At 39.2% G+C, this 21,118-nt stretch overlaps 2 protein-coding genes and 1 long non-coding RNA gene across 8 annotated transcripts in view; 2 read left to right on the forward strand and 1 right to left on the reverse strand.

Moving 5' to 3' along the window:
• Positions 1–460: 460 nt before the first annotated feature.
• On the reverse strand, positions 461–4,902 carry ppp2r2d (protein phosphatase 2, regulatory subunit B, delta). Its single transcript, XM_044373660.1, has 10 exons — positions 4,711–4,902; positions 4,468–4,542; positions 3,887–3,984; positions 3,606–3,771; positions 3,409–3,521; positions 3,117–3,294; positions 2,832–2,996; positions 2,276–2,445; positions 1,578–1,669; positions 461–1,383 (listed from the first exon to the last, which is right to left on the reverse strand). Exons 1-10 carry the CDS (start codon positions 4,715–4,717, stop codon positions 1,104–1,106), a joined length of 1,344 nt encoding a protein of 447 aa, XP_044229595.1. The 5' UTR covers positions 4,718–4,902; the 3' UTR covers positions 461–1,103.
• Positions 4,879–14,654, forward strand: LOC122997496. The gene is made up of 3 exons (XR_006407221.1): positions 4,879–4,966; positions 7,996–8,150; positions 9,224–14,654. It is a non-coding gene; the product is annotated as an uncharacterized LOC122997496 (long non-coding RNA).
• A 3,513-nt stretch (positions 14,655–18,167) lies between these two features.
• Positions 18,168–21,118, forward strand: part of LOC122997493 (transcription factor COE3) — a 69,037-nt gene continuing 66,086 nt past the window's right edge. For 2 of the 6 annotated variants that reach the window (XM_044373657.1, XM_044373655.1), the window contains exons 1-4: positions 18,170–19,460; positions 19,750–19,906; positions 20,208–20,271; positions 20,544–20,599. In XM_044373657.1, the coding sequence (XP_044229592.1) occupies positions 19,330–19,460; positions 19,750–19,906; positions 20,208–20,271; positions 20,544–20,599 (408 nt within the window). In that variant the 5' untranslated portion in view covers positions 18,170–19,329. Of the gene's footprint in view, positions 19,461–19,749; positions 19,907–20,207; positions 20,272–20,543; positions 20,600–21,118 lie in introns of all 6 variants that reach the window. The other 4 variants (XM_044373658.1, XM_044373659.1, XM_044373653.1 and 1 more) reach the window with 3 other exon arrangements.

Raw genomic sequence — 21,118 nt, forward strand, 5'->3', positions numbered from 1 at the left:
TGGTGTGCAATTTTCCTCCTTAATGTGTTTTCATAGACAGCCACATATAGCAGCAGTATATGAGGACATAACTCTATAAAATAGGATTTACAAATAATGCACATGAGGTTTGTAAAACGTTTGGGGACATAACTCGTAGCTGTCACTGATAGAAGTAGGTATTAAGGCTGCAGATTCCCTTTGTCATGGGCCCCATCTTGTGCCATGTGGTTTCCAGTCTGCATTCTAAAACATGGTCAAAAACTAGAAGTTAATGTCTTGACACAAACACATTATCGGTTGTCTCCAACAGTGGTTCTGGAACTGGTAGCCCCAAATAGTATTTCCATAAACAAGTTTGCTTGAGATCTGCTCAAAAGACAGTGGTGTGACTGGACATTTTCCACCTCTCTACAACATAAAAACATGCAAAGCAATAAACATGTTTTAATACATACTTCTAAATTTAAAAACACATCTGTAGTTTTAGTTTCTTTTATTATGTGGATGACAAGGTGTACTTGAGTAGATACAGTCAGTGAAATTATGTCACCGTATTGACTGGGATAAAGTAATAGGAGGGAGGGGAAGAAAAGAAACAAGTCCACTTTTCCAAATTCATGACCTCACCCACCAGTAGTTTGGCCTGAATACATGGCCAATGGGGGAATGTTACAGTTAGGCTTATTGGCCATTAATCCGTGCTTCACAGGGCCCAAAATCTTTCAAATGGTGTTACAACTTTGACAAGACGTCATTTTTAGGGCTTCCGAGAGTTCTGTCGTTAAATCATGAAATGAAGGCTTAAAATGTCAACACAAACACCAACGTTCAAGAGTTTGACCTCTAGGGAGTGCCATTCCGTCAATTAGACCCAAATTGGGCTTTCTGGGTCAGGGGGGGCATGTTGATTGCCCTGATGCCAAAGGCAAAAACAACCTAAGCTCAGACTCAAAATAAAACAGGCCTATGGATCAACCTCCTGTGGCAAAAAAAGTAGACACGTGCTTTCGAATTCTTCACCAGGAGGACAACGAGGCTGTTTCTTCTTATACAGATAGACAAGTAGTAGGCTTAACTACACAGGTACGGTAAAAGCCCTATCCTCTGGAGCCCCAAATCTTCTAGTTGATTTTGTCCTGGAAAATGTACAAGTTGTTGGTGGCTGCCACAGCTATCACGTTATCTTTGGGGTGCCAGGCAGTGTGGAGGATCTTCTTGTTGAAGTCTAGGCTGTCCACGCTGATTTCATCCTTCTTCCTTTTGCCGCCGGTGGACACTTTGCGTGGTTTGAGGGTAGCCCGGGGTTTGCTGCTCTCCCGGGACGCCTCCAGTGTGATGTCCCGCCTGGTGTTGCGGTCGAACATTCGGAAGAAGTTGTTGTAGGAGCCGGTCATGATGGCACTGATAGAGAAAATAAAATTTATTGTCAACACGGACACGGCAATAAAAAACACAATAGTACCAATGATTGATATATTGAGTCTATAATCCAGGAACACTGTCTCCAAAACTATAAAATATACTACAAAAGAAACAGACTACAGGCCAGTAGCAAGTGAAATGCTATCCTATGCAAGAGCAAAGACTCTTCTTACCTGTCACTGCCATTCCAGCAGCACTCGAACTTGTCAAAGATGCAGTCGTTTTCATACAGGGAGCAGAGTTTGCTGCGCAGGTATTCATGGACCTGAAACAAAAAGTATTACTTAACACAAATATTCAATTGAGCCTAATTTGTTCATCTCTATGGATATCATATTAAAAAGGCAAAACAGTGTAAAAAGGGCTCATCCTGCTAACACAACACTTGGCCTGAATATTTCACCTGTATGTCATATTTTCATTGCAGTGAATTGCGGGCTCTTCTCAGAAATGATTAATGGAACAGCCCTCAGATTGCATGGCCAGCCAGTCACAACCAATGAGACTGCTGTTTGTGAGTCACAGGGAGTTTCCATAACATTTCTTTGACCGTTAGTTAAAAGGATCATAATCCCTCTGTGCAATTTTTCATTTTATTACCAAATCACTACTAACTTCAAGAAAATGTTCATACAAGACTACTGTGAGTATATGAATTGAAACTATACTGAAAATTAGGAAGACATATGTACAGCTGCAGGTGAGGGGTGCACCTCTGTACAAGATATAGATCAGAATAGCTTGTCATTATGGCTGTATTCTTTGTGGGAAATGCTGATATAGTGGTAATTGTACACAAAAACAAACAATTTTGTTCTTACACAGGATTAATAATTGAAGTCACTAGATAACATGAGTATGTTTTATGCACCTGATACGTCTCCACTGGCCTGTTCTCCATGTTGAGGTCCCAAACTTTGACGGAGAGGTAGTCACGTGTCATCATATAGCGTCCGCTGTGACTGAACTTCACGTCCGAGATGGAGGAGATGATCTCAGAGAAAAAGGATCGGCTGCTTGGATCCTCAGGCTCCTCAAAGACTGAAAAAAAGAAGAATTCTTACAACTGTTATTTCTAAAATCAGGTGGAGTTTTCTGAACTATAATAACTCTAAATGACAAAATCTTTATTTATATATATATCAGAGAGTGAAGTAACATCTTTAATTATTGAGTGGTTAAATACAATCTTTAACATGAACAGCACCATGCATGATTAACCAGGTTAAAGTATCTCAAACACCAAAAACCCAAAAGTATTTAATTTGTCACAATATCAGGAAATCTAGATATTAAGAAAAATGTTACTAAATGTCTAATATTTTTTCATAAATTACTTAGTCTATCAAATAGTTAATAAATTAGTTTTTACACTAATAGACTAATTAATTGACTTAACACTGCTGCACTGCAGTGGAGGTACTTACACTTTGAGTGCCTATCGCAGAGTGCTGCTGCTCGCATGTCACACAGGCGGATGGTGCCTTTGCTACTGCTGTACACAAATACATTGCATTGGTGTGGATGGCACTCAGCAGCTGTGATTACTTCTGTCAGTTCCTCCATGTTGGCGGGCTTGATGTCTACAATATCTGGGAGCACACTGTTAAGGAACTAGCAGCCTCATGTTTCATGATATGATACAATGCAGAGACAATTAGCCTTTAAGCCACATATCTGATATCTGCTTCCTGTTGATGAAAAAAGGATACTAAAACTTCTGTCTGTGATTTCCAAGTGCCATAGATTTATTCTTAGGTCATCTGCGGAGAGGTACGTTTCGTGATCACTATTTACAGAAATGGAATTAATGTGATAGGTGTGCGCATTTGCAAAGATCCTCCGTGGGCTTGCTTCTACCATGAGATCCATTGGCATCAGTACTGGTACCTGAAACACACAACGTGCACCTTTTTAGATAGGATTTAAAAAAACAAACAAAAAAAAACATCTTCAAAAGCCATGGCCAAAAATAAGAGCGGTCCTACGTAAGATTAAACATACCCGTAAAGAGGTGATTCTAAAGGGGTCTCTGAGTCGTCCATCTTCATCTTTCAGGTTGTAACCTTCTGCCCGTTTATCTCTTTCACTTATTTTCCACAATTTGATAGTTTTATCTGACCAAAAACAGAAAAAAAGGTGTTCAACTTCTGATGTCACCACATAATCAAAATTGATTTAAAAAAAAAAAAAGTTCTTACCATTTGTCGAAAGTAGAAAGTGAGCAGCATTTTGTTGGGGTAGCCATCTTATTTTATTTATTTTTTCCTCGATTTCTAAACTTTTCAAATAGTCAAATTCTGGCTCGTGACTCTGAAAAGTGCTATAGACGTTGTACTCCCCGCGCAGGTGTGGACGATTCTTTGACTGAAAGGAAAAAAAAAAAAGTGCGAAAATGTAAAGACATGACACAACATATAGAACATATGACTTCTGACGTTGCACTGTTTGATGAAGATGCTCATCCATCGCTCCGTCTTACCTCCTGTTCATGTTGAAATATCACTACTCTGCCTCCTTTATCTCCAGTTGCAAGCAGTTCTCCAGAATAGTTGAATTCAACTGTTGAGATTATGTCAGCTGAAAATAGACACAACAATCAGTGAATGTGCTCAGCTTTCACATTGATAGTTCAGATGACAGCTGGAAGCAGTGCCAGCTGTGTTACACTGCAGACTCAATCTGATGCTGAGGATGAAGCATCAGCAGACACAGTGACAGCCAAACACGTACAACCTATTTCTGTATGAATGAATGAAAACAAGCATGATGTCACCCGACAATTTATGGACGCAGCACATTGACGTCATGGACACGGTCGCTCCCCTTTAATAGCTTAGCCACCACCTAGCATACAGCTAGCTAGCAACATGCAGTCATTAATGAGGGGGAAAGGACGTTTGAGATGCGGATCCACAAACAGGCTTGCATCAATTACGATAGCTGCCCTATATATTGAGACCAGTGCGACCACCTAGCTATCGTGCATCTTATATGAAGCCCACAGAGCAGCATCATTACACCGTTAGCCTAGCCGCCTAGCAGCTAACGTTAGCTACATACCTTCCGCAACATCTTCATCTATCGCTCCTTTCACTTGAGAGAAACACCACTGAAAATCATTTCCTCCTGCAACTCCTGTCAAACAAGAAAACAGAACACAGCGTTAGTTTGTGACTCATACGCGTTTCTTGTGGTGATAAAAATGACCCGACAGTTTGACAACTAGCATCTTAGCTCGCAGATTCAGGCCATCACACACAGCAAGTGAGGTGGATCCTTCTCCTCCCTTCACAAGCAGCTTACCCGCCATTGCTTCATTTAGCAGCTCTTGCTGTACACAGCTTCCAATATCTAATCAACCCAAATGCGGCTCGCTCAGAGAAACAGATAGCATCCACAATCAGTGTGAAGACTCGGGCTCCAGATCTGTCAAGACAAACGGAAATTATCCGTGATTTTTTTTTTCTTGCAAAATGGCGCACAGTACATGGAGAAATGACGTCATGCACACATGCCACATCCTGGCTCCATCCATCCATCCTCCCCAAGCATCATGATGGTAAATGTGCATTTAGTCTGTATTTTATATGCATTTAACTGTATTTCATGACATTACAAAAGATATTAAGGATCCCCTTCCAAGACACGTTTTAAGATGAATAAGAAATACTCTGCATTCAATAATAAATTTGTGTCTGATACGTTTTTCCACACAAAAAAAGTTCTGTTATCTTGTTAAAATCCTTACAATTACATCTACTCTTTCAACCCTCATGAAAAATTCCAGAAATGATGAATATGCAATTATTAATCATTTCAGAAGTTCCCCTTCAGACATGTTTTAAGACATATAAAATACTTGGCTCTGAGTAATAATTTATGTCTGATGTGCTTTTTCTACAAAAACCTTCAATTACCTGGTAAGAAATTCCTCAAATGACACCTATCCCTCCTCCCTCTATGAATTTGCTCATTTATTATTTTAAATATTTAACTGCTGGACACAAGATGTCTTCTACTTCACTGAAATGTCAGTTCTCAGTCTATGTGGACTGGAGGCTTCAAGTTTCTACATAACACTTGTGTAAGTTAATTATTGGACCAGGATTGTCTTCCAAATTAGTTGTGATGTCACAAATCATGCTCATAGGCCCGTCCCTTAAAATTGGATTTTCATTGAGCAGAGATAAACTTTCCACTATCAGCAGATGGATGTGAAACATCCTTGTAGTGTCAAACTCTGCACATATATTATTCTGCACAGTGAAGCTCAAACATCCAACTGTAGGAACAAGAAGAAAAACACATTTTTGAGTGGAGGGGGACTTTAAATTCAGCTAGGACAGATAACATTTACACCCCAGCATAGGTAGGCAATGTTGATTAAAACTGAAGCAAACTAAATCAAATAGACTAAACAAAAAACAGCTGTGCAGCATCAACATCCTGTTCTTGTCTTTGGTTTGTAGTTTAATTGTAATTTTCATAATATGAGTAATTGCTAAAGTTCTTGCAGAGATACAAGTAAGACAAATAAACATCAATTTACAAATCATATTATTTATGATAAAAAAAAATCTTGTTTGTTTGGTTGTTGTTGATCTTGGATATGAAATGAGTCCTAACTCAAAATTGTGCCACCCTATAGGTTCTCCTGCTTGTATTGCATAGTCAGTGGGTGACATCTAGTGGGGAAATGATGAAAATCCATTTGTTTGTGTTGGTAAATGCACTGTATGTTGCACCTCTAGTGGTATAATATGAATTTAAATACTTCAGTGCTTTTCAGTCCATATTTCACAAACACAAAACAAGTCCTTTTGCATTTTTCAAACCTTCTTGACTTGGTTTGTAACTGCCTGACTAATTAATCCATTCAAACAAACACAAGTGTACAATTTAAATGCAATATTATAGTACAGATTTTTTTTTGATCTGTAAGAATCAGAAATCAATTTCTGAAAAGGCCATGACTTTTGTAACCCTGATCTCTTCAGCACTTAATTCCTATAGTCCTACAGCCTATAGGGCTGACACAGAGATGCCATGCATATACAATAAGTTATAGTTTTGCGTGATTTAGCAAAATTTAGTAGCTTCTACATTCGTTGAGCCTATAGCCCCATGGGTATTCACCAACATGTTTTGAGGGTATCATGGTGACCATAGTTTTGATTCCCTAATGTGTCTTTAGCTGTTAAAGTGTTGTTTCGAAAGCTCTTTACATCTGCTTGTATTGGCTTCTCAGATGACCTGTGAGTATTTGTGTCTCTGAGCAAATAATCAAATTCCACATCACACAATAACATCACTTCTGAGCATCTTTTACTTGGTTTAGAAGCTAAAATTAATAGCATTAAAAATAGTATTAAAGCAATCCTTTGATTAGATTTTTTTAAATTTCCAGAATGCAAACTATATATTCATTTCGGTTCACCTTTCATTATTATTTAAAAATGTGTTTTTCTTCTTGTTCCTCCAGTTGGATGTTTGACCTTCACTGTGCAGAATGATGTATGTGCAGAGTCTGACGCTAGAAGGCTCACATTCACATTCATGTGCTGAGGAGGGAGTTTCTCTGTGCTCATCTTAAATCTGACTCAAAGGCATATACGCACAAGCATGATTTGTGACATCGTAACTTGTTTAGAAGCCAATCGTGGTCTAATATGTAACATCTGTGATGTGGAAATTGGAAGCCTCTAGTCCATATACACTGAGAATGGAGTTTTCAGTGAAGTTAGAGACGTCTTGTGTCTAGTAGTTAAACTTTTAAAATAAAAAATAGGCACATTTATAGATGATGTGTTTTTCAAAGAGGTGGAAAGAGCTGATGTCATCTGAAGAATTTCTTACTAGGTAATTGAACGTTTTTGTGGAAAAATCAGACACAAATTATTATTCAGACAAAGTATTTTTATATGTCTTAAAACATGTCTGAAGGGGCTCTATGGACAATTCAGTCTGTCAACCAATCAATATCATGTTAGACTAGCAGTAATTTTGTCTAAGGCGGCATTGTTTTCTTCAAATAGATATTTCATTAGGGAAAAAACTTTTCAAATGTTGTGCTCAGAATCAGTCAAAAAAGTATGCTTTATCTCTGTTTTTGTGAGCATATGCTCAAAATCATGGGGCTAAATATGTATACAAATTTTTTTGTTAGCGCTGTGGTGGTTGTTTTTATTTTTATGCTTATTTTTCTGTAAACAGCACTCTCTGATGGGTGGGAGTTGTCAAAAACTGGGAGGAGAAAGATAGCCCATAGGGGCTGATTGTGCAATAAAAAAGTCACATTCCAAAAAATAAGAAAAAATGGCAAGTGCTGATGAAGTGTGGGAATATGTAATATCTGGGCCACATTTCAGTGGATAAAATAGAATACCCAGAGATAGATGCCATCATATTCTTGTTTTACTCTTGGACCAAAAAATCATCTGTATGCTTGTTTTTAACCAGATGTTATTGGTCATATGTGTTTTTGAACCTTGCTAATCACCTGCACTGACTTAAAGTAACTGTGAACTACATAGTGATAATATTGTGCCCATAGTGCTTTTGAGCTTTATTTGTTTCCTGTATCTGCAGATTGTCCTGGAGGTGGCAAGTGAATAAATAGGGACGTACCCTGAAAGACCTGGACCAAATCTCACCAAAACCTTCTCCATGGTACTCCCGAGCTCCACATCCCTCTCATCACTCACACAGCGTCCCTTGGGAAGAAGCTGAGCAAAGGCCTGGAGGTTAGTATTGTGTGTGTGTGTGTGTATATATATATATATATATATATATATATATATATATATATATATATACTTGTCTATTGATCTAATTTTTGTATCTTTAAATTAAAAGTATAAGGTTCACCAGTGTTTTGTATAGCCATCATTATTTTAGGAACCACTTGAACCTCTAAAACATCTATGACTTGTGCATGAGGAGCCCTGTGTAGTTACACACAGCACCAAATGGGTTTGCAGTGTTCTTTTTTTTACTTTGATAGCTTCTACCTCACAATGGAAGAGATTGTGTAGCAGTCTAGTGAGGCAGTATTTGTACATTATTTGCAGGATACAGTAAGCACAAACACTTCTTGATTTCAGCGTACACTAAGTACGACTATGTAGTGTAGGCATGTATCGTATATACTATAGTAATGGGCTGATCAGAATAAAAAATACTGAATACACCATTCAAACTTCTGGTTTTGAATTTTACATGCATTTTTAAATGCATATCTTTTGTAAAAGCCTAATTAAGCCTAATTAGCTGTCTTACACTGAACATTATACTTATAAATTAGAGTGAAGAAATTTGCTGCCTTGACTAATAGTGCACATAATAAAAACAAAAGAAACTCTTTGTATTCACTACTTTGTGAAGGAGAAACATTTGACTCAAGCCTAATTTGTGATTTAATAAATGGCACAGCTTAATTGCTGTGTACATTGGATTTTTCAAATTTTTACAAGTTCAGTGCTGTGGCTGTGACTGTGTGTGTGTGTGTGTGTGTGTGTGTGTGTGTGTGTGCGTGTGTGTGTGTGTGTGTGTGTGTGTGCTGCCGTGCCGTAGCTTCATCAGGTATAAGGAGAGGTGTTGACTTTATTCCGAGCCTCCAGTAACACCACTGACTCTGATAGTTCCCCATCCCTGTGGGAATTCATTATAAGACAGCTAGAGGCTGCTTGTGGATGGTTACTGTGCTGCCCGTATGTTAACTTGTCGCTATCGCGCAAGGCAAACATGTGGTGCAGCTGCTTTCTCTGGCTGTGGGCAACCTGGAGAGATTGATTGGTGAGCCTTCTGTTTTATCCAGGATCAGGGCCACATTCAGTAGACATGGTGCCTCCGGAGAAGCAGCCATTTTCCCCAGAAAATATGGCTCATTACCAGCACAGACAAAATGAAGGTATATTGACTTTTTAACATCTTACAACATACCTATTGCTGAGCCATTTAACAACATGCGTTTGTTACCCTGGAAATCTTTACTTTCTTGTATTCACATGTAACTGAATACAAAAACAGACCTGATTTTAACATGAGCTCGTAATGTTCAGGTTTCTTTTGTGCAAAATCAAACACTGCTACTGTCCTCATCTATTTCAGTTTACACACACACACACAGGCGTGCACGTAAATACCCATACACATGCATTTGCACCCTGTACGCACAAAAGTACCCTTCCCCCACATTTGGTCCATCAGACAGTTTTTAACACAAACCATCGGCCAGTGGATGTGTGTGCTCTGCTCAGGGGCATAAGCTCTGTCCAGACCCTCAGTCTTTACTCTCTCTCTCTCTCACACACACACACACACACACACACACACACACACACACACACACACATACAGACTCTCTCACACACAAACAGCAAAGACAAACACAATCAATTATTCAAGACTCTTGTTTTGGCTCATGTGTTTTTTTCTTATTATTTCTGTTCTGTTGTTTCTATAGCATCCTCTGGCAAGCTAACAGCTTGGAGGCCCGATGAGTGAGATATGAGGCCTGATGACTTCAGGTCCATGTATGTCTTTGTAATTTAGATGGCACGGTATAATTTGCATGCACAGCCTTCAACATTGTCTCATTGTCTGAAGAAGATTATCCTTGCGGCTCTCCACAACTGAGGGTTGTCAAAAGACCTGGCTTGGAAGACAAGCCTTTGTCTCCTCGATTATTTCCCCCATGAGTGGAAATTTTCAGTGTGGTCATTCAGTGTTGTTAAACCTCACACTGAGGCACACACGAGATGTGTAATAGTACACTTGCCTTTACTTATTTACTATTTATTTTTCAGCTGTACCTCTTTTGCAAGGCTCAATACCTATACATACTGTATAAGCTACAGCATGTAGTGTATATTTTACATACAGGGACTGTCATTCTTCAGTGTGCAAATTTGTGCACTAGATGGCACTATGGCACTTATTATTCAAGGCCAATAGATAATTTCCAGTTTGGAGGATAAGTGTGTGCTGCTGACACAAGTGATAATCACAAACTGCTTGTTTTCCCCGTGCTGAACTCATGTTATCAGTATCAAGAATTCAATATTCAGTTAAATTTATCAATTAATCGACTGTTTTGACTTTTAATCAAAAAGCAGTTTTTCTGATTTGGACTGTCATAGTTTAAAGTGAAATCTATATGAAAATACTGAATTGGAGTAGCGCAGATCACTTAAGTTTTTCCCAAGTATACTCTAGCTGGAGATTTTTTTTTGAAGGCTCAAGTGAACATCAAACAAAATATCTCCCAAAATCAATGAAAACAGAAAAGAATCACATTGAGGAGAAATATTATATGTGAATCCTTGTAGCGATGATGTCCTTGTAACAGATCATATTGTAAATAAGATGGGTTAAATTGCACTTGTAGCTTCCCTTCAAACAGTCAGGCTATTCTCTCGGGGGGACAAGAGAGTGCTGCAGACTCTTCCTCTAATAACGCTAGACAATGAGATCCCAGCTCATAACATAGGCCTCCACTATATAGAACAAGTATTGGGGGCTTAGCAGCTAATAAAGTGGCAAGTCTTCAAATCCATGTCAGAAGAGCAGAGTGCCACGGGGACCTTTCATAACACTTGTATGTGCAGGTTCAACTGCAGTGTAAAGGTTACACATCCACATTGTACTATGAGTTGCCTTAAGCCCCACAAATTTCAAGGCTGTGTTTCTTATTTAAAGAAGCAGAACTGAATAATTCTCCCACTCTCTAAAAGATGACAGGCAAAGACAGGAGTGTGGAATGAATGTTTTAGATGCAATATAAAATCTACTGTGTATCCTCTTCTCTATTAAGTGTGCATAAAACAGCGAGAACATTTAAATCTCTCTGTTAAATTTAATTTAATTTTGATTTTGTTTTTATATCTGACGGGCTTGTTTTGCCACAGACTTTGTAAAGGTAATTTTATTTTTTCAAAACGAGCTGATTTTGTGATACACGTCAATTTTGTTAATTGAATCACGCTGCCCTTTGAGTTCACAAAACACAGTCTCAGTAATTAGCCTTGATTGCTCGGTCTGTGTTTCATAAATGGTCTCTCCCGCTTTCTCTCTAGTGAACCTGTCCTTCACTCGAGCACAGACACTCCTCCAGCATTTCCACCCACTTTGTTTGTGAGTCTTTGATCCACAGTATTCCAGTTAAAGTTACACCCATGTGCTGCAAGTTGAAACTTTCAGCATTGTTGCTCAGGGGAACCTTATACCCGTGGCGCCTTCTGCTTTTGTCCTTCCCTTTAGCAACAGAACTCTCCTATGGTCCCGGACAAAAGACTACTCACGACACCATTTTATGATCTCTGTGATGATACCGTTTCCTTCTCCTGCTGGCATGTTACCTTGGTCTGCTCATCTTGTCCAAAATGTTACCGTCAAAAAACATCATTAAAGGTTCTCTCTTGAGACAATTGTTGATTTGGAGCAAAGGACGATGAAACATCCTTTATCCTGAAATGCATTCTAACTGCAAACACGGAAACCGGTTTAAATCAGTTCTTGTGCCGTCTTTTGTCTCTTTCTATATGGTGTGTAATAACGTAAAATTGTAAGAACATATGCCACCAGGTTGATAATTGGATCATAAAATCAAAATTCTAATTTCTATGTTATTCCAATTATATAGATGTGCACAATCAGCTGGACTACACTCATAACACTCCTTGTGTGCAGTGGATGATTGCATGCATGTTAAATCTAATTTAAGTAACATTAAAAAACTGTTTTTCTACAACAACAATATCATCTGTTGTGTAAAACACTTAAAGGCAAGAACAACAAATACAGTATATTAAAGTAGAGTGTAAAGTGGTGCAATGTCTTGCCTCTCCAGTCTGTCTAATCACTATGTGAGTGAAACATTCATGGTACACTAGATCAGTTCAATATTTAATTTCTCAACAAAGACTACATGATGGAACAGATGCTCAAACTTTGTATGTTTCTCAGGAGAGCAAAACTCACTTTAATGGAAGCTATTGGGTACAGAGATTCTCATTGTGTACAAGCCGTGTGTTGACTTCTTTGAGCTCCTCACCTATGCACTAAACGTACAGTCATGGATAAAAAGATGTTCAAACATACAGTGTGTGCATAGTGAGTCAGTGCTCAAACCATGGACTGAATACATCAATTGTTTACATCCAGGGGCACTGAAAACTCAAGTGTGGAAGCACATTAGTGATGCACCAAGGTTGCCCTTTGCCTCCATGTCACATTTCAAGTGAAAATTTGACTTGGCGTGTTTACATAGGATTTCTTCATCTCCCTTTTAAACCCCTATGGGCAAGCTGAAGGTGAGGGGAACTAAGATTATTATCCCCCGTTTCTCTGCGGAGCTTTTCTTTATGCACACCCTCACAGATGTCGACATTTGGTTAGGCGGTGTACATAGAAGCCCCAGATTATCTAGCGCTTCAGGAAGTCTGTTTAGCTAAAGTTAGGAGTGGTTACTTTCCTGCACCTTCCTAATGTGTCCTTGTGTTTTGTAACCTGGAGACCCCGGCACTTAGTCATATGTCTGTGCGTAAAAGAGTGCGTAAAATAAAAATGATTGGCGATTGAATATTGCTGTCCATTCAAAACCGGAGGTCCTGTAATGATGTTCACATCAATAGGCTCCACTTGTGCAGACGCAGACCTAGTCGCAGGAAGCGTAACAGATGGTGTACTATATGTCATAATGCTCTAAAATCCAACAGGAATTGACAATTGAAATCCCACCCTGGAGTTTGCCTCTTTTAGCTTTGGCATAATCTTCTCAGGATTTCAATTGCAAAGTCAAAGAGAATAGTCTAGCACATGGGGACTAGTTATCTGGGGCAAATGCGGTCTAAGGTTGACAATGCAAAGGCTATGTTTATGTGCATCACACTTGCTATACTGAATGTTTCCCAGAGTGCAAGAACATCCTCCCCTGAATTCTATTCCTCTTCCCACGTCCCAGTGCTGCCGTGGAAAGTAGGCCAAGTGAGCACCAGGGCGTTGCTTTTTTAAGATGATCAGTTTGTCAGTGTGTTTTTGTGTGTGCTCAGGACGGCTATTCATGTGGCTTGACTCTGTAGAACAAAGACCAGCATTATACAATTTGCAGCACTTCCAATAGCAAGGAAGCGGGGAGAGGTTGGAAAAATAGGGACAGGACAAGTGTGGATGAAACAAAGACAAAATCGGTCTTGTACTCTAATTCATTTACTTCCTCTCTTTTCCACCTCTTTGTTGCAGCAAAAAGGTCCCTTGCCAGTAACACTCCTCTGCAGGATCATACTGTACTCTAGCTGGCATGGATTATTTTTAGCTATTGCTGTACAGCTTTCACCTTGACTCTCTCTGTCTTGACATCATAATTAACATTTCTGTTAATAGTAACACAGTTCAATATTAATAAGGATCTCTGCCTAAAATCAAAATTCAGTAGTGGAGTGTTAATGAATTGTACTGCATTGCTGCTGATATACAGTGTGAAACATCTTGCTAATCACCATCAAATCTGTATGTGTGTAATGATGGTATCCTCGCATGTAGAAGTCAGTTTTGAGGTATTGATGCAACATGTAGAAACTGTCCATTTGGATGTGAGTGACTTTAGAATTATTGGACTCCTGCAGGTGGGTCAGTATCACTAAAGGATGGCAATAACTTCATCCCAGAGGTCAAGCGGCAAATTAAAGTTCTCATGAGTGTTGAGGCAAAGGCTGCTGCTGCTTGTTTGTTCATGCACACAGCACATGCGCTCTGAAACACACACACACACACACACACACACACACACACACACAAGGTTAAAGCTGATGCCTCCCGTTTTGGAGGCCACATTGCCCGATGCAACATGTGCCCATATCATACTTACTGATGAGATTTTTAAATGGCCTTTTAAAGGCAGATTTTTGCACCCGTTTTTTTTTCTTCTGAGTGGCACAGTCCGTTTTGGCATTAAATTATGAGTTAATATGTTCCGATTTAGGGCTGAATAATCAAATTTTCCTCACTGCCATCAACGCCACTCAGAAATGTGTGGCGGCGTGATAACTTTTTTTTTTTAAATAAAGAATTTTAGATAGGTCTACAAAACAGTGATGGACACAATGAAGCCGGGGCTGCATGAGAGCGATGGTATCCTGGGTATTTGGTCATGTGTATTTTGGTCTAAATTTCCAGGGGATATTTTAGATGTTAATAGCCCTGAAGTGGTCTCGGTTTCTTATTTAATTTCTCTCGCCTTCTTTAAATGTAATTCGCCCACAGACTGCGCCGCGAGGCTCTAAACCGCGCAGAAACTCTCTCATCATTTCCACAGCAGAATGGAAATGCAAATTGTGCGCACGGGCAATGCCCTTGACAGAACTCACCACTGCACACAATTAACATGAGCACGCTGACAGAAGTTAGTGACGAAATGTGAGGTCACACCAGCTGTGTGTCAGATACTAAGATGGTTGTGTTGATTGTCAGACAATCCTACATGAAACGCATCAAAAAGATAGTGGACTGTCTACCAATTAATAATAATAACAATAATAAAATCCTTTTTTTTGTGTGTGTGCGGAGATTAAATCAAATTTACCGCACATGGAAAACAATAACGCGCTCTGCTCTCCATTAACATTTAGCTTCACAATTATGCTTTTTTTAAAAAAAAATTCATTTGATCTTTTTCTGGACGCTGGGCAGCAAATATTTAAGAGTTTTCTCATAAAATGTATTTTAATTTGGCCTACACAAAAACAACCTTTTTTTTTTTGGACCCTCGGGGGTTGGGGAGGGAGGTGGGGGGGTGGGTGGGGGGGGTGTTAGATAAACCTATGTTGAGATTTAGCTATCTTGTCACAGAAGAACACAGCTGCCTCATATCGACACAATGATCTCAAGTGTAACCAACGAGGGGCGCTGTCCGTCTATCAGCCATAACTACTTGACACGAACAGCCTACATGATTGATCTCACCACTCTTGGCAATTTGTTTTTACTCCTATAATTAAAAATAACGCGCAAACTGCATTTTAATATGATATTTGGATATGTCACATCGAATTTCCGACGTGCGTTTATTAGGCCCAACATTAAAATATCTTCTGCAAACAAAGTTTGCACGGAAGCTTTCATTGTAAGTTAAAAGCTAATGTCGAATCATGCATTTATACTAATTTAATTACCAAATTAAAAAAATGTATTATTGTTTCATTTTCTCCACTGGTGAGGAAAAAAAATGTTTGTACACAAGTAGAAATGTAAGCTGTTTAGAAAACAATAAATCTACAAGTGACGGGAATGTTGAAATAAAGGCTGTAGGCCTACATCTCACACTACATTTGTTTTGCGCGCTATCTTGCACATGTCACATGAACATAAATAAATAAATAATGCATATTCCAACATATTTTTAAGCTCTCACCATGTTACAAAAAAATATCACAGGTCTAAACAATAGAAAAATATGTAATAAACAATGTGAGGTGCGTTGCTGTAAACAAACATCATGTGGGCTGACTGCCTATTTGTGCCATATAGAATTTGGACTGGTGCGTAACTGTAGGCGTGATTAATATTTAATCGAAAAAAGATCACTTTAAAACGACCCCTGTGTTAAAGCCGTGAGCGAACTTGCCTGGTGGGGTGCTAATAAGATTTATTTTTTTTCCCTTTGCCAATCAATCCATTAGGAAACAATGCAGGTGAGCGTAGTGAAAAGTGTTGTCCCAATAAAGTGCATCGATGGACAGCTGGGCAGCGGCCGGCTGATTGACTTTGCCTTGACATCTGGGAGGCCCGCTGGCCCCTGGCACGCGTATAGGCTGATGTCGCCATTTACATGCAAATTTAAGGAGATCATGAGGGCCTCGCCCCGTAAATTCACACAAAAAAGAAGACGTCACCCTCAATACGGAGGAGGCTCGTCCCGTCGAGACGGGAGGTCTTCGAAGTCACCGTGTACATTTTTATTGGGAGCCACGCGTCCCGAGGAGTTTGGTTTTTATATCTATGGTCAGGTCCCAAATCTTTGGGGGTTCATTCATTGTGACCACTGAATGGCAGAATGAGATATCAGGCCCCCGTGTCATCAACTGGTCATTTAGACGAGCATTCAGCCTGCTTCAATGCGGCCAAGATGCTGCACTTGTTTCCCTACTTGTCACCCATCACTTACCTCCAGCGTGCTGTTGAGAATCAGGCTTTTTTTTTAAATAAAAATTTTAGGTGAGAAATTAGAAATGTGACTAAGATCCTCTAATTCTACGCTCGTGCAAAGTTTGCATGCATGCAGCCACTACATTTCCTTTATTCTGATATATGTATGTATGATATTTATTTTTGATCATTACTAACATTTTCACCTAATGATGGAGAGCGCATTTTCCACGGTGTAAGCCCACCACGCAGATGATCCCACAGAATGAGCTGAGACGGATTCAGGCTCCGCGCCTCAGTGTGTGGAGCAGCTGACTCCCTCTCTCCACGTCCAGATGGCTCCTGCACACAGATTTGCATTCATTTTCCTCTAATATCTTCTGAAATAGCGGGGCAGCTGCATTTGTTGTCAAATACGGTTTAAAACTCCCTTTCAGGACAGCATCGTTACCTACGTGACGGGTGTGGAGATCCATTTTCCCTCTCCAGTCAACAGTATCAGATCTAAGAGGATTTGTCTCAAAGTCTCCTAATTTGATAATCAGATTTAAATCGCCTTGGTGCGTGTAATCAGGGGTTAAGTTCTAATAAGCGACTTGAAACTGTGCAAAAAAAAAAAAAAAAAAAAAAGCATAGTGAGTTCTGTGCAAAAAAGATATTTGCAATCTCAGTAGAACAGACAAAACATTTATACAACATGCGTCTCGGTTTGTTTCATGTAAGAGAAAAAAAAGATGAAATTTCAACAAAGAGGTCTCCTTTGAGTTCTCCTTGCTATATTTTTTTTTCTCCACAAATTGAAACTTTGATTCCTCTTAAATAATATAAAAGTAAAAAAAAAATCCACACCCTCATTTTGTGACTGAGCAATTTGGCAATAGATTGTGTAGAGGTGAAAGCAACAGCTTATAATTCACTTATCTTTGGCAGCAGCTATTAACCCTCAGCACCAGCTAGATAGATTGCTCAGGATATAGCACACATCTCTCTTCCTCGCACCCGCCCCTCTCTCCCTCCATCCTCTCCTCCTTTTCACCACTAATGAACCGAATTGCTTGCTTGCCCCTCTCGGACAGAGTCGGACATGTAAGGCAGTTGGCTCTTTAAAAATGATTAAGATGTTTCTGATTATTACTGATTTTACAGGATGTGCGTGAAATAAAAAAAGAAGACACAGGAGCATGGATTTCCTGAAGTTTGTTTAATGTCACGAGACACTGTGGCTCTGATTTTTTTTTTTTTTAGCCCATAGAAAGATCTGACTTTATCTTCCGTGAATGGCACAGCGATGGGATTGGTTTGTTTTGACATAGATAATATGGATGTTGAGAAACTATATCTGATTTTTTAAAAACTTTTGTTCATATTTTTATGTTTACCGCAATAAAGAAAATAAATGATCTGCTTTGCGACACACATGCAAGCAGATACAAGACATTTTCAAAAAAAAAAAAAAATGTAAATAAAAGTTCATGTAAATGAATAGATGTATAATCAAGTCTGATTCTCTGAAACCTGTTATATTAATTACATTTTAATTACAACAAAACAACCCGCAGCGTAGAGTTAAAAAAAAAAATCACAATCAAAATACCTGTCAGTTATATTATATATAAAGACACATGATCTGCCATTATTGAAATATGATTTATGGCCTGTATTCATATAGAGATGCTTTCGATAGATGCATTACTGGTCAAACCATCTCATCAACTCCATTTGTAATAATCATAATGAAATTCAAACGAATAAATATATCAAATACTATTAATTCTAAACTTATATAATTAAACCATTCACGGAAATTGCAATCATTAGGCCGGCTAAAATTAATAAGCTCCGATAAAAAGCTGAACTCCGAGTTATTATTATGTATTATTTTTTTATTATTATTTTTTTCTTCCTCATTATGTGTGATGGTTACACCCGGATGAATTTTCCATATCATTAAAAAAATCAAACTCACCACATATAGGGCCTAAGCAAGAGGAAAAGTGGAGCGAATGAGTGTTCTCAGGCTGCTGCACTATAGGGCTGCACCCGTACAGTGGAGCGCCACTGCTCGACAGGAACAGTCAGAGCTCCATATATGGTCAAAACCACGCCCCTTCAGCGTCATATTCTGACAGCGCCTCTCCCGTGGGTTTAGAGTTTTGGCTCCCGGGAAAGATTTCAGTCCTCGGGGAAAGAGGGCTTAGTTTTGCATGTTCCCATCCATCCTGCACGACGCGAAAGGGCCCCTTATCCACCTCTCCTGTGTACTAGGAACACCTCCACTGGTGATCAGCCTTTGCCGGTGTTTGTCTTGTGGAGAAGCAGCAGCACCTTTTCAGGAGTGGGTTTTTTATTCAACAAGAAGTCCTGAAGGTTTTGGATGCGGTGCTTCAGGGATGTGGGCACTTTGAGAGCAGCATCACCCACAAACACAAACAACTGCCATCGATTTTTCTGTGAATAGCACACTAAAAAAAAAAAAAAAAAGAAAGAAAGAAAAACAAAGAGGAACAATAGCAACACAAAAAAATCTTGTCTATTGAACAATTCACTTTTCCAGTCTGTGGATACCGCTCTAACTAAGTACAGCACTTTGAGAATTGTTCACATCGGACGGACTGAAGAGGGAGGCAAGACCTGTGGACCGGGTTTTCCCTCGCAAGTCTGAATCGGCTGTCGCTACTTATCCCGTGAAAAAAAAACAAAAACCAACCCTGAAGGATAACACGCTTGGACGTTTATTTCCCTAATTTCGCAGGAGGCTCTTTTTCACGCAAATTGTCCTAAATGTTTGGGATTCAGGAAACTATACCGCGGGGTGGGACGACGATGAAGGAGGAACCGCTGGGTGGACTGAACTCGGTCCGCTCCTGGATGCACACAGCTGGGGTTGTGGATGCAAACACAGCCGCCCAAAGGTACGCATGCCAAAAGCATCTGATTTTTCTCACGCATTCCCTCCTCATCATATCGACCCCTCAATCCCCTGAATACTCTGTATCAATTACGGTCTCCCAATAAATGCCCCCCCTTCGGCTTTCCCTTCTTTCATTACATCAGATTACCCATTATTGTGACAAATCAAGAAATCTCCCCCGTACTCAAGCGTGCTTCTGCATCTCCAATGTTTTCCATCAGCTTCTCCATCATCTAGTATCCCCGGTGTCCGGTGCTTAACCGAGATGGTCTCTTGTTTTCTCCCCGCAGCGGTGTCGGCTTGGCACGGGCACATTATGAAAAGCAGCCCCCTTCCAACCTCAGAAAATCCAATTTTTTCCATTTCGTCCTGGCGCTGTATGACAGACAGGGTCAGCCCGTGGAGATCGAAAGGACAGCTTTTGTGGACTTTGTGGAGAAAGAAAAAGTAAGCAGTGTATTTTAGAAATACATGCACCCCTGTACATAATCAGCATCGAAATTATGTTCTGTGAAATGGCAATGGGTTACTAAGGGGAAGCCACGTGTAATATTGATTTTTGAAAAAACTCAATTCGTTGATGACAGAGAGTCGTTTTAAGAACTAAAAGCTGTTTCTCTTCTTTTTGCACAGAAACTATATAAATGCATATATATATATAAATATATTTCCCATCACAGAGACATGTGGTAATGATAAGCAGTTGTTTTGTTAATGCTGATTTTTCACAAACTGTTGTCTCCTGCAGGAACCAACCAGTGAAAAAACTAACAATGGGATACATTACAAACTACAGTTATTGTACAGCAATGGTGAGTTCAACTATTAATTATTGCTCTGCAGACACGTGCAAATATATCAAACACAAGTTGGTGTGAATGCATAAAGCTAATAATAATAATAATATAAATAAACAGCCTATGTTGTGATTTTATAAATGTAATCAGAGTCTGTAGTCTTTATATTTTTATGGCATGTTTCTAAACTTTTTTTTTTTTTTTTAATTATGGCTTTATTATTTTTTTTTAATTTAAAGCCACCAGTTCCTAAAAATTCACAAGTGCTCTTCTTTCTCTCTCCCCAGGTGTCAGAACAGAACAGGATCTTTACATACGGTTAATCGATTCCATGACGAAGCAGGTAAGCTGCTGTTACACTTGTTTCTACGCACAGTCAAACCCTGCTCACATCCATGGCTCGCTTGTGCAAAAAAAAAAAAAAACCTTAACATGCCGTGCAAATTGTCACCCCTGAGATATGCACTAAAAAAAAAAAAAAAAAAAGAAAAAAAAATCTGCTCGCAAAATGAAGTTGTGGCACCAAATAAAATCATATTACCGATGTAACAAGAAGAGACAGCTTCCATCTTGACTGTTTACGTTTGGCCATATCATATTGCAAGACTCTAAAGTCAATTTTACTCTGCCAGAGTTGAGCTTTTTTGCAGGCACAGTTTGTCCAACATTAAAATTTAAACACGACGTCTGCTCCATATGATCTGATTTGACTTTTCTTGCAAAGAGTCAGAGGTGAAACCCATTTTTTTTTAAAAAAAAATGCATCAAGTATTATATTAATAAACATAAATATTAAGATTTTTGCTGAGGTGCGGATAACTCATCTTCCTCATACACATTTTGAGTGACTTTTAACCTATGG

The sequence above is a fragment of the Thunnus albacares genome, chromosome 14 (assembly GCF_914725855.1).
Source record: "Thunnus albacares chromosome 14, fThuAlb1.1, whole genome shotgun sequence".
Classification (NCBI taxonomy): Eukaryota; Metazoa; Chordata; class Actinopteri; order Scombriformes; family Scombridae; genus Thunnus; species Thunnus albacares.

Coding starts and splice junctions, on each gene's coding strand:
- ppp2r2d (XM_044373660.1), bottom strand. Junction 3,295..3,408: donor TTAGAATCACCTCTTTACGG/GTATGTTTAATC, acceptor TGTGTGTTTCAG/GTACCAGTACTGATGCCAAT. Junction 1,670..2,275: donor GGCCAGTGGAGACGTATCAG/GTGCATAAAACA, acceptor TTTTTGTTTCAG/GTCCATGAATACCTGCGCAG.